The 11,965-nt window shown below is 60.1% G+C and overlaps 1 protein-coding gene across 1 annotated transcript; it reads left to right on the plus strand.

Moving 5' to 3' along the window:
- Nucleotides 1–1,955: 1,955 nt before the first annotated feature.
- Nucleotides 1,956–11,535, plus strand: UBE2Z (ubiquitin conjugating enzyme E2 Z). Its single transcript, XM_039564665.1, has 7 exons — nucleotides 1,956–2,278; nucleotides 4,111–4,183; nucleotides 6,015–6,202; nucleotides 6,719–6,830; nucleotides 7,592–7,704; nucleotides 8,030–8,120; nucleotides 9,202–11,535. The coding sequence occupies exons 1-7, from the start codon at nucleotides 1,956–1,958 to the stop codon at nucleotides 9,370–9,372; spliced, it is 1,071 nt and encodes a 356-aa protein (XP_039420599.1). The 3' UTR covers nucleotides 9,373–11,535.
- Nucleotides 11,536–11,965: the final 430 nt, after the last annotated feature.

Raw genomic sequence — 11,965 nt, forward strand, 5'->3', positions numbered from 1 at the left:
ACAGAAATCGCCCCAAAGCTGGGCCCTGGGAGAGCAAAGCTCCATGAGAGGAGGTTGGGGTTGGATAATAGGGAGAAATTCCTCCCTGTGAGGGGCTGGGATGGGATTCCCAGGGAAGCTGTGGCTGCCCCTGGATCCCTGGAAGTGTCCGGGTTGGAACAGCCTGGGATGGTGGGAGGTCCCTGCTCATGGCAGGGGTGGGAGTGGGTGGGATTTAAGTTCCCTTCCCACCCAAACCATTCCGGGATTTCATGGCAGGGTGTTGGCAGGACGGAATTCCCAGGAAGTGCCCCCATTATGGGAATTCTCACCATGGAGGTCTCAGGGTCACGCTGTCCGTGTCCCTCCTCAAAGCCAAATTCCCACAAAACCCCACGGCTCAGGGGCTTTTTATCCTCCACCTCTTCCATGCCTCATCCCCTTAAAACCCTGGAGTAGACCAGGGAGGAGAAATTCCCAAATCCCACCTGAATCCCAGGATTTGGGGTGAGGCAGCTGCACCTTTAAGGAAGGGCAGCCCTGAGGGATCTTGGCTCATTACCTGCTTTGGGTAATTAAATTAATGCAGCCACTGCTTGTGCCCAAAGGCTCTGGCAGTGGCTGTGACCTTCCCGGGGCTGGGAGCACATTCCTGGGAATGGGAATGGGACACAGGGATGGACGGCTCTGCTTGGAATTCCCGTGAAGGGAAGGGGGTGAGGAGAACCTGGCTCAAAAATCTCCCAAGATTTGGCGAAATTTGGCTGTGAGAGCAGAAGGAATTCGGGGACACTCGCTGAACTGGAGAGGGAGAATTCCCTGGATTCTGGGCGGGATGGTGTGAACCAAAACCGGGGACTTTGGGAATCTTGGCGGGTGTCCGGGAGAACAACACTGTTACCCGGGGTGAGGAGTTACAGTTACCCTCCCCGACTGCTGGGAAAATGGAAAAGGAGCTCCTCGTATCCCTGCAAAGCAAGAGCGACCTTGGAGCTGGAGCTGCGGACGGCACCGAGTGCCTCAGGCAGGGCTGGGGCTGTTGTAGGATTGGGATGGTCCTGGGAGAGCCCAGGAAGAGCTCCGGGGTCCCTGGGAGCACCAGGAATGTTCCTTTTTTCCCTCTCACACCTCTCTGATCCGGCTGTTTTCCATCCTGAGGGTGCTGGGCATGGGAACCCCCTGGGTGCTGCCTGATCCCAATGCTGGGATCAAAACTGGGATCAAACCCGGGATCAACCCCTTCCCTGTGTCCCCAGCACCCTGAGCCCCGTCTGGCACTTCCCTGAAGGGTCTCAGCCTCTTCTCCCAACAAACAGGATGACAGGAAACAGCCTCAAGTTGTGCTAGAAAATGTTTAGGTTGGAATTTTTGGGAAAAAATTCCCCGCTGGAAGGGGGTCCAGCCCTGGCACAGCTTGCCCAGGGCCGTGATGGAGGCCCCGTTCCTGGTGGGTTTAAAATCCCTGTGGATGTGGCACTTGGGGACGTGGGTGAGCGAGGCCACGGCAGCGGTTGGATTGGATCATCTCAGAACCAGCGAATATCCCGGGTGGGAAAGGATCCAGCCGTGATCATCCAGTCCAACCCCGGCCCTGCACAAAATCCCCCCCTGGGCCTCCCTGAGGGCGTTGTCCAAACACTCCTTGAGCTCCGGCAGCCTCGGGCCCGTGGCGAGTGCCGATCCCAGAGGTCTTCCCCACCCTTTTTTGTCCGCCGTTCTTTAAACGCCCTCTTTCCCCAAAAATCCCCAAAAATCCCGAACTCCCCTTTTTCCCTCCGGCCCGCCAGACCTCCTCCACACCAGGGGGCGCTGTCGCAGCTTCCACTCTCCCTTACCGCCAAGGCGCCTCTGCGGAAGAGCCGCTCCGCCACACACTCTATGGTGCCCGGGGGCGGGGAGCGTGGGCGGCGCGGGGCCGCTCTGGCCGCGCGCCTCGGTGGTGCGGAGTCCCGGAAGCGGCGCGGGCCGAGGCCGCAATGGCGGAGAGCCCGGCGGCCGAGGACGCGGCCCCGGCCCCGGCCGCGGTGCTGGCGGCGGGCGGCGGCAGCGCCTCCCCCAGCGCCGCCGGAGCCGCGGGGACCCCCGGCGTCTTCATCCCCGCCGAGCTCTGGGCGGCGGCGGGCTTCGGCGCGGCCGCGGCGCCCGGCACCGGCGTGGCCCCCGGGAGCGGCGGCGCCCCGATGGCGGCGGCGGCGGCGGGGGCCGCGCTCCTCACGCACTCCGCCTTCTGGGACCCCACGGTCAGCGGCGACTGGGACAGCGAGCGGCCCAGCCCGGCCTGCCTGCTGCGGATCAAACGGTGAGCGGAGCCGCCGGTACCGGCACCGCGGGGCCCGGGCCTGGGCCGCCCTGCCCCGGGCACGGAGCGAGGCCGGAGCGCGGCGGGGGCGTTCGGCTCGGCCCCGCCGGCCGGTAACGGGCCCTGGGCCGCACCGACCCTCGGCAGCCGCGATGGGGACCTGGGGACGGGCCCGGGGACAGCCCCCGGTCCCTGCCCGTGCCCCGGGTCTCTCCTGGGCACAGCCCCGTCCTGCCGTGCCCGGGTCTCCTGGGACAGCCCCGGTCCCTGCCCGTGCCCGGGATCCTCCTGGGCACAGCCCCCGGTCCCTGCCGGTGCCCCGGGATCCTCCTGGGCACAGCCCCCGGTCCCTGCCCGTGTCCCGGGTCTCTCCTGGGCACAGCCCCCGGTCCCTGCCCGTGTCCCGGGATCCTCCTGGGCACAGCCCGGTCCCTGCCCGTGCCCCGGGTCTCTCCTGGGCACAGCCCCCGGTCCCTGCCCGTGCCCCGGGTCTCTCCTGGGCACAGCCCCCGGTCCCCACCATGCCCTGGAATCCCGGAATCCCGGGCAGGTTTGGGTTGGAAGGGGCCTTGGGCAGGGACACCTTCCTCTATCGCAGGTTGTTCCAAGCCCTGTCCAGAACCGCCTGGAATTCCCGGCCTGGGATGTCCCTGCCCAGCTGTTTGGGTGGGGATGGGTGTCACAGCTGCCCCCCCCGGGGTCCCCCTGGGCCACCCCCGGGCTGTCTCCCAGCAGAATTCCTTGGTGCTAATCCCGCCCTCGGCGTCGCTGGCAGCCCCCCGTTCAATCTGGGATTGGATCCGGCTCCTCAGCCCCACGATGACCAAATTAAGATATTTCTACCCAAAGCTGCCCACATTCCCCCTCTTTCCTGGCAGTGCCCACCCGTGTGGCCGCCCTGAGCTTCCCAGGATCCCCTTTGGGATGAGGGATCAGCTCAGGCGCTCCCAACGCTGGCTCTGATTCACCAAGTCCCTCTCCCTCGGAGCAGGAATTTCTGCCTGCCAGGCTCCTGCTCATCTCTGGAGCTTGGATAATGTCTCCCAGAGGTGGCACCAGGTTTTTGGGAAGTTTCCAGCCCGGAGCTCCCCACGGCAGGGAAGGGAGAGGCTTCTCCTGCTGCTCTCCCCTTGAAGCCTCCCCGAACTCTGGCCGCTTCCCAAAGGGGAAGAGAGGTGGAGTGGGAAGCTCTGACTGTGGGAGAAAGGGTTGGGAGGATGGAATTTAATGGTTTATCCGTGATCTGCGTGGAGTTGGAGGGGATTTGTTGGGTTTTGGTTCGTTTGCTCCGAGTTCTTGGAGAACAAGGTTGTTGGGATGAGGTTTGGGAGGGGAAGAAGCTCCCTGGGAGCTCTGGAATCCGTGCCCTGATCCTTTAACTCCAAATTCATCGGAGCAAAACATTCCCGGGAGCGGTTGAGTCACGGCTTGGGGAGAATAAATGACTCAGGGGAGAAAGGGCTCCTGGAAATATCCGGGTGTGAGGAGGGAAAACCTCGGCAGGGAGAGGTGAAATCCCAAACCTCACCTGAGAGAAGTTGGGGACGAGTTCCCGAGGGGAATTCACGGTGGGGATTTCATTTGATTTTAATTCGGGGTGCTGGAGGTGGCAGAATCCCAGCTGTGAGCTCATCCAGGTGTGCTCGGTGCCTCTGGAATGCCTCGCCCGTGTTTTGGGGATCAATTAAAGGAGCTCCTCCAAAAACCACTCGGAGCCAGCACAAAACCTCCCAAATCCCAGTTTAAAAGTCTGTCCCTTTGCAGCCCTGCAGGGATTTGTCCCCCGGGCCCATCCCAGGGCGATCCCAGCTGATTCCTGTTCCCTTTTCCAGGGATATCATGTCTATTTACAAGGAGCCACCCCCAGGAATGTTCGTTGTGCCTGATCCCCACGACATGACCAAGGTAAGGAAGGTTTGGAGCTTCCTCCTCCTCCTCCCTGCGGGGCTCTCCGGGGTTTTTGGGATGGTTTCCCAGCTGGAATGTTCCCTTAGTGTCCTGGCAGAAGTCGGGATGAGGGAGCAGCAAGGCTCCGGCTTTCCTGGGGGTGTTGGGATGGGGTTAAATGGAAGAGCCCCTTGCAGGGCCTGGAGGGGCTCCAGGAGAGCTGGAGAGGGACTGGGGACAGGGGATGGAGGGACAGGAGCCAGGGAATGGCTTCAAACTGGAATAGGGCAGGGCTGGATGGGACACTGGGGAGAAATTCCTGGCTGTGGCTGCCCCTGGATCCCTGGAAGTGTCCAAGGCCAGGCTGGAGCCACCTGGGATAGCGGGAGGTGGCCCTGGATGGAGCTGGATGGGATTTAATGTCGCTTCCATCCCAGAGCATTCCAAGATCCCGTGTTTGGGAGTGTGGGACCGGAGGGGGACACAGCGGGCGAGGGGAGGTGGGAGGGCGCAGCAGCGGCTGCACATTCCCGGGAAGAGGCTCTGAGGAGGATTTGGGAATGCTGGTCAGGGACAGAGAGACAGCTGGGATGTGGAGTGCTCAGGAGGGGTGGAATGTGGGATTTGGAGTGGACAGCAGGGATGGGATGTGGATGTGGAGGGGAGAGGGGGGATGGAATGTGGGATGTGGAGTGGACAGCAGGGATGGGATGTGGGATGTGGAGGGGAGAGGAGGGATGGAATATGGGATGTGGAGCGCTCAGGAGGGATGGAATCTGGGATCTGGAGCACTCAGCAGGGATGCAGGGCTGGGATCAAGGGCGCAGGGCTGGGATCGGGGGCACTCAGGAGGGATGGAATGTGGGATCAGGAACGCTCAGGAGGGATGGAATGCGGGATCTGGAGCCCAGAGCTGGGATCGGGGGCACTCAGGAGGGATGGAATGCGGGATCGGGGGAGCTCAGGAGGGATGGAGTGCGGGATTGGGAGCGCTCAGGAGGGATGGGATGTGGGATCGGGGGAGCTCAGGAGGGATGGGATGTGGGATCGGGGGAGCTCAGGAGGGATGGGATGCGGGATCGGGAGCGCTCAGGAGGGATGGAATGTGGGATCTGGAGCGCTCAGCAGGGATGGAGAGTGGGATCAGGAGCGCTCAGGAGGGATGGGATGCGGGATCTGGAGCGCTCAGCAGGGATGGGATGCTGGGATCGGGAGCGCTCAGGAGGGATGGGATGCGGGATCGGGAGCGCTCAGCAGGGATGGAGAGTGGGATCAGGAGTGCTCAGCAGGGATGGGATGCGGGATCGGGAGCGCTCAGGAGGGATGGAGCGCGGGATCGGGAGCGCTCAGCAGGGATGGAGAGTGGGATCTGGAGCGCTCAGCAGGGATGGGATGCGGGATCTGGAGCGCTCAGCAGGGATGGAGAGTGGGATCTGGAGCGCTCAGCAGGGATGGGATGTGGGATCGGAGCACTCAGCAGGGATGGGATGTGGGATCGGGAGCGCTCAGGAGGGATGGATGCGGGATCGGAGCACTCAGCAGGGATGGGATGCGGGATCAGGAGCGCTCAGGAGGGATGGGATGCGGGATCGGGCGCTCAGCAGGGATGGATGCGGGATCAGGAGCGCTCAGCAGGGATGGGATGCGGGATCAGGAGCGCTCAGCAGGGATGGGATGCGGGATCAGGAGCGCTCAGCAGGGATGGGATGTGGGATCAGGAGCGCTCAGCAGGGATGGGATGCGGGATCGGGAGCACTCAGCAGGGATGGGATGCGGGATCGGGAGCGCTCAGCAGGGATGGAGCGCGGGATCGGGAGCCCAGGGCGAGCCGGCCGCCGCTGTTTCGCAGATCCACGCGCTGATCACCGGCCCCTTCGACACCCCCTACGAGGGCGGCTTCTTCCTGTTCCTGTTCCGCTGCCCCCCGGATTACCCCATCCACCCGCCCCGCGTCAAGCTGATGACCACGGGCAACAACACCGTGAGGTTCAACCCCAACTTCTACCGCAACGGGAAGGTTTGCCTGAGCATCCTGGGGTAAGGGCGGCTCTGCTCCCGGGAACGCGCCACGACACGCTCGAGCCGTGCCAGGGGAAGTTTGGGCGAAACATCAGGAAAAAATTCCTCGCTGACGGAGTGGTTGGGCACTGGAATCGTCTGCACGGGGTTGGGCAGAGCCTGGAGGTGGCACTCGGGGCTGGGGTTTGGTTCGTGAGGAGGGGTTGGGTCGTGGGGTGGGCTGGGTGGTCTACAAGGGGCTTTTCCAACCTCGCTGGTTCCTGGGATTCCGTGATTCTGGGATTCCATGGTTCTGGGGTTCCATGGTTCTGGAGTCATGGAAACATCAGGAAAGAATTCTTCACGGAAGGAGGGCTTGGGCACTGGAGTTTGTGCCCAGGGAGGGCTGCAGTCCCTTTCCTGTGCATTCCCTCAGATCCAGCTGTGGTCCCACAGGAGTTTTGGGCTCTGCTGTTGGAGGAATGATGCTCCCCGGGCCACCATTAATTCATTAATTCATTAATTAATTGCTGGTTTTGTGCTCTCCTGCCCCAGCACGTGGACAGGCCCTGCCTGGAGCCCGGCCCAGAGCATCTCCTCGGTCCTTATCTCCATCCAGTCCCTGATGACCGAGAACCCTTATCACAACGAGCCGGGCTTCGAGCAGGTGAGAGCCTCAGCCTCCCTCCACACCTCGCTCCTGGGGCAGATCCCAGCCTGGGACTGGGATCACTGGGCTCTTTCCCAGCTCCTGGGGCAGATCCCAGCCTGGGACTGGGATCACTGGGCTCTTTCCCAGCTCCTGGGGCAGATCCCAGTCTGGGACTGGGATCACTGGGCTCTTTCCCAGCTCCTGGGGCAGATCCCAGCCTGGGATTGGGATCACTGGGCTCTTTCCCAGCTCCTGGGGCAGATCCCAGCCTGGGACTGGGATCACTGGGCTCTTTCCCAGCTGTCTCTGCCTCTGGCACAGCTGGGATTGGGAGTGGACAGGAGAGATGGAATGTGGGATCTGGAGTGGACAGGAGGGATGTAGAGCTGGGATGTGGAGTGGACAGGAGGGATGGGATGTGGGATCTGGAGCACTCAGCAGGGATGGAAGGTGGGATCTGGAGCGCTCAGCAGGGATGGAAGGTGGGGTCTGGAGCGCTCAGCAGGGATGGGATGTGGGATCTGGAGCGCTCAGCAGGGATGGAAGGTGGGATCTGGAGTGCTCAGCAGGGATGGGATGTGGGATCTGGAGCGCTCAGCAGGGATGGGATGTGGGGTCTGGAGCGCTCAGCAGGGATGGAATGTGGGATCTGGAGCGCTCAGCAGGGATGGAAGGTGGGATCGGGAGCGCTCAGCAGGGATGGAATGTGGGATCTGGAGTGCTCAGCAGGGATGCAGAGCTGGGATCTGCCCCCACCATCCCCAATGGTTTTCCAGGAGCGGCACCCCGGGGACAGCAAGAACTACAACGAGTGCATCCGGCACGAGACCATCCGCGTGGCCGTGTGTGACATGCTCGAGGGGAAGTGTCCCTGTCCCGAGCCCCTCCGGTAGGGATGGGCAGGGCCTGGGGGGGCGGGGGGCAGCAGCACCCATTTTCCAGCTGTTTTTCCCCAAATGCCGGGGCTTGCTCGGCTCCGTGGGGGCGGATCCCGGGAGCTGCACTGGGCTGGGGGGGGGGGGTGTGGCACCGAGCTCCGCCTGGATTTGGGAACCAACGGGCCTCGTGTGCCAGGGAAAATCCCAATTCCTGGAGGGAAGGTCCCCCTCAGATCCGGGCTCTGTCCCCTCCCTGCAGCCCTCTGGGGACAGCCAGGCTGTCCCGTGGCTGGCGACGGGGCCGCCGTGACCGTTTGCCCTCTCCGCCTGTCCCAGGGGCGTCATGGAGAAATCCTTCATGGAATACTACGACTTCTACGAGGGGGTGTGCAAAGAGAGGCTGTACCTGCAGGGCCAGACCATGCAGGTGAGTGCTGGCCCCAAGACACGGCCGCAGGGAAAGGTCTGGGAGAGGTTTTGGGTCAGGATCTGTGCTTGGAGACAGATGTGCAGCACATCTGCACCTGGGTCGTGCCGTGGAATCCGTATCCCGGCTTGGATCAGCCGTGGAGCCGGGAGGTTCTGGTGGGTAATCCACAGGGAATGCACTCAGGATCTTCTCTGGGCTCAGCTTTACAAAGCCTGGAGCTGAGACTCTCTCCAGGGGCTTCTCCCAGCCCTGGAACTGGGTTTGGTTTCACCTGGATTCGGTGGAAGGCAGGAAGGGGGAATTGAAGGAGATTTCCAGGGGGAATTCAAGGATGGGATCCACAGCTCCAGGGGGAATTTAAGGATCCTCTTCAGGGGGAATTTAAGGAGTTTCTCCAGGGGGAATTTAAGGATGGGATCCACGGCTCCAGGGGGAATTTAAGGAGTTTCTCCAGGGGGAATTCAAGGATGGGATCCACAGCTCCAGGAGGAATTTTAAGTTTTTCCAGGGGGAATTCAAGGATGGGATCCACAGCTCCAGTGGGAATTTAAGGAGTTTTTCCAGGGGGAATTCAAGGATGGGATCCACAGCTCCAGGAGGAATTTAAGGATCCTCTTCAGGGGGAATTTAGGGATGGGATCCACGGCTCCAGGAGGAATTTAAGGATCCTCTTCAGGGGGAATTTAAGGAGTTTTTCCAGGGGGAATTTAAGGATGGGATCCACGGCTCCAGGAGGAATTTAAGGACCCTCTCCAGGGGGAATTTAAGGAGATTTCCAGGGGGAATTCAAGGATGGGATCCACAGCTCCAGGAGGAATTTAAGGAGTTTCTCCAGGGGGAATTCAAGGATGGGATCCACAGCTCCAGGAGGAATTTAAGGACCCTCTCCAGGGGGAATTTAAGGATGGGATCCACAGCTCCAGGAGGAATTTAAGGACCCTCTCCAGGGGGGATTTAAGGACGGGATCCACCCCAGGATGGGACTTAACCCTGGGATTTTTTCCCGTTTCACCCCATCACCGCTCCCCACAGTAACTCCCCGCATCACGAGGCTCATCCCCGGTGTTGTTTTTCCCAGGATCCTTTCGGGGAAAAGCGAGGCCACTTCGACTACCAGGCGCTGCTGCTGCGCCTGCAGGGGATCCGGCAGCGGCTGCAGGACAAGCACCAGCAGGAGAGCGCCGAGATGGACTCGGAGAGCAGCTCCTCGGAGCCAGAGACGGACACTCAGGGCTGCTCCAAAGCCTGAGGGAGCTCCAGCGGCGTCTGTGCCCGGCCCAGGGCCCCGGAGACTCCACCAAAGCCAGGCCAGGGCAGGGAAAGCTGCGGGGATGCTCCTGCTTCCCTCCCTCCCTCCTCCACTGCTCCGCTGGATGGCGAGGAGAACTCCCGAGAGAATTCCCCAGGGGAAAATGGGAAAAATCCGAGCTTGGGACAGGCTCCTCTTGGACAAAGGTACTTCCTGGCATGTGGCATCAGGTCATTATTTTTTTTGGAGAACACCTACACTGGTTGGGGGTTTTTTTTGTTTTTTTTTTTTGTTTTGTTTTGGTTTTTTTTTTTTTTTTTTTTTTGTTTTCCAGGTTTTTTTTTCTCCATTTGATTAAAGAATGAGCTCTAGACTGCAAATCCTCGAGAGCTTTTCTGTTCCTAGGCAGGGAGGGAGCCCTTCCCTGGAGCCGTGGGAGTGCTTGGATGAGTCCAGGGTGTGTCCAGGTGAAATCTGGGAGAGCTGGAGCCTCCCCGATGTCTTTTTCTAGGCAGACCAAAGATAAAAGAGCACTGCTGGCATTCGGGCTCCCTCCCCAAAGCTTCCCTCGAGCCCTGGGGCACTTTGGAGACTTCGGGTGTGGAAAGAGGGAACCGCAGGAATCCGTGGATCCATCCTGGAGGTTTGGGAAAGGGAGGATGAGGAGGGGGGCACTTTAGCAGATGGCTTTGTGTATTGTTTCTGTCAGGTCTTGGTTTGGATGTAGCGTTTGAGGAGGATTTTTTTCTTCTGCTGGAGCCGTTTTTCCTCACCTGGAATTCTCTGCTCCCCCCTTGGAGTCAGTGTCACCTTTCCTTTCCCTCCTTCCCTGCTGCCACCCCGGACAATTCCCAATTCCCGAGGGGATTTCTGGAGTCGTGAGGGACAAATTCCTTTGCCAAACGTTGTAAAATCCCACATTTCTGGGGAGCATTTGGACTGTTTCGAGCAGGGTTTGTCCCGTGAGTGACGGTCACCCCTGGGAGAGGCGGCTGTGCCGTCCCCCAGGTGGGAAATTCCACATTTCCCAGGGAGCTGAGCCCGGGAGGATGGATTGGAGCAGAGTTTGGTTAATTAAGAGCTTCGTTACCTTTATTTCTCCTCCCATCCCAGCAGTTTTTTCGGGAGCTTTGACGGAAAGCCGAGCACCAGGTTGCACATTCCGCCCTCTCCCGGTTTCCTCCCCACCAGTTTGGCCCCAGTTCAGATTCCGGCTGGTGCTGGGAGAACTTCCCGGGCTGGGATCCTCCTCCTGAGGGCAGCAGGGCCGGGAGGAGCAGAAACCCCCTTGGGATGATTTGGGATTCCCCTCAGCCCTGCCAGGACTGGGCACAAAGGTGGAAAATTCAGGGATTCCGGTGTGGCTGAACAAGTTGGGGTTTTTTTCCCCCTTTATCCGAGTCCCCCGGGGCCGCTTTGGATTTAACCCTTGAGGGGAGGCTCTGCCACACCCGGAAGGTGAAGGAATTCGGGATCAGCTTGGGAAGAGGCGCCACCTCCTCACTTTTTGTCACCTTTTGTCACCTTTGTCACCCGAGCAGCGCCGGGGCGGGGCTGGCGCTGTCCCGGCCCCGGGGGCGGCGCCTGTGGAGCTTTTCCGGCATCCCAGGAACGGAAAATGCCTGGAAAATGCCTGGAAAATGCTTGGAAAATGCCTTATCCCGGCTCTGCTCCCCCAGCTCAGCTCGTAGGGAGCGTCTGTCCCTCGTGGCCCCGTCCCCAGTGACAATCCTCGAGCCACTGCTGTAGGCAGAGATGTTTTAGCAGAACCAGATTTTTAGACTTAAATGGAGTTGAAAAAACAAACAAATATATGCACAAGAGTCACTCGGAGATCTTTGTTTGTATCTATTGTACATAAGATTCTTTGTTTTGTTTTAGTTTGGGTTTGGTTTTTTTTTTTTCCTTTTTTTTTTGGTTTTTTTTTCCTTTTTTTGGTTTTTTTTTTTTTGTGCAATAAAGTTTTGTTTTGGCAGAACGGAGCCTGTGCTGTTCCTTAGTGGGAATCCTCCTGGAATAACAACTTCAGAGGTGCTACAGAGCAGTTTTCCCACTGCTGGGAGGCAAAATTCCAGAGCCAAAGTCCCATTTCCCAGGGCAAATCCCACCTGCATCCTCTGAGACTCCGCTCCCTTTGCTCATTTTCCAGCAGCAGCAGCAGCATTTCCACCCGAACCCAGGGAGAGAATCCAGCAGGGATGGATCCAGGGCAACCTCCCAAGCTCAATCATTTTTGTACAAAACTCTTTATTTCCAGTCCCGCTGTCCCGGTGCTTCCGGGCCTTGGAGGAGCCTCCCGAGGATTCCAGCCGGAATTCCAGTCATGGAATCGCCTCCTTGGCTTCCTCAGGAGTGATTTCCTGGGAGCAGAGCTCCGTGAAGAGGGCGGGCAGCCAGTACTGGGGCTCTCCTGGGGCCTGCGTGTCCAGCCAGGCCATCCCTTCCTTCAGCAGGTGCTCCTGGAAACCAGCAGGGAACTGGGAATGAGCTGGGAGTGGAACTGGGAATGAGCTGGGAATGATCCGAGGAGCTGCTCCCGACAAAGCCTGACCCCACAGTGACCCCGCTGTTATTCCAGGGAAGGGAACTCGGG

Source organism: Corvus cornix, chromosome 23 (assembly GCF_000738735.6).
Source record: "Corvus cornix cornix isolate S_Up_H32 chromosome 23, ASM73873v5, whole genome shotgun sequence".
Lineage (NCBI taxonomy): Eukaryota > Metazoa > Chordata > Aves > Passeriformes > Corvidae > Corvus > Corvus cornix.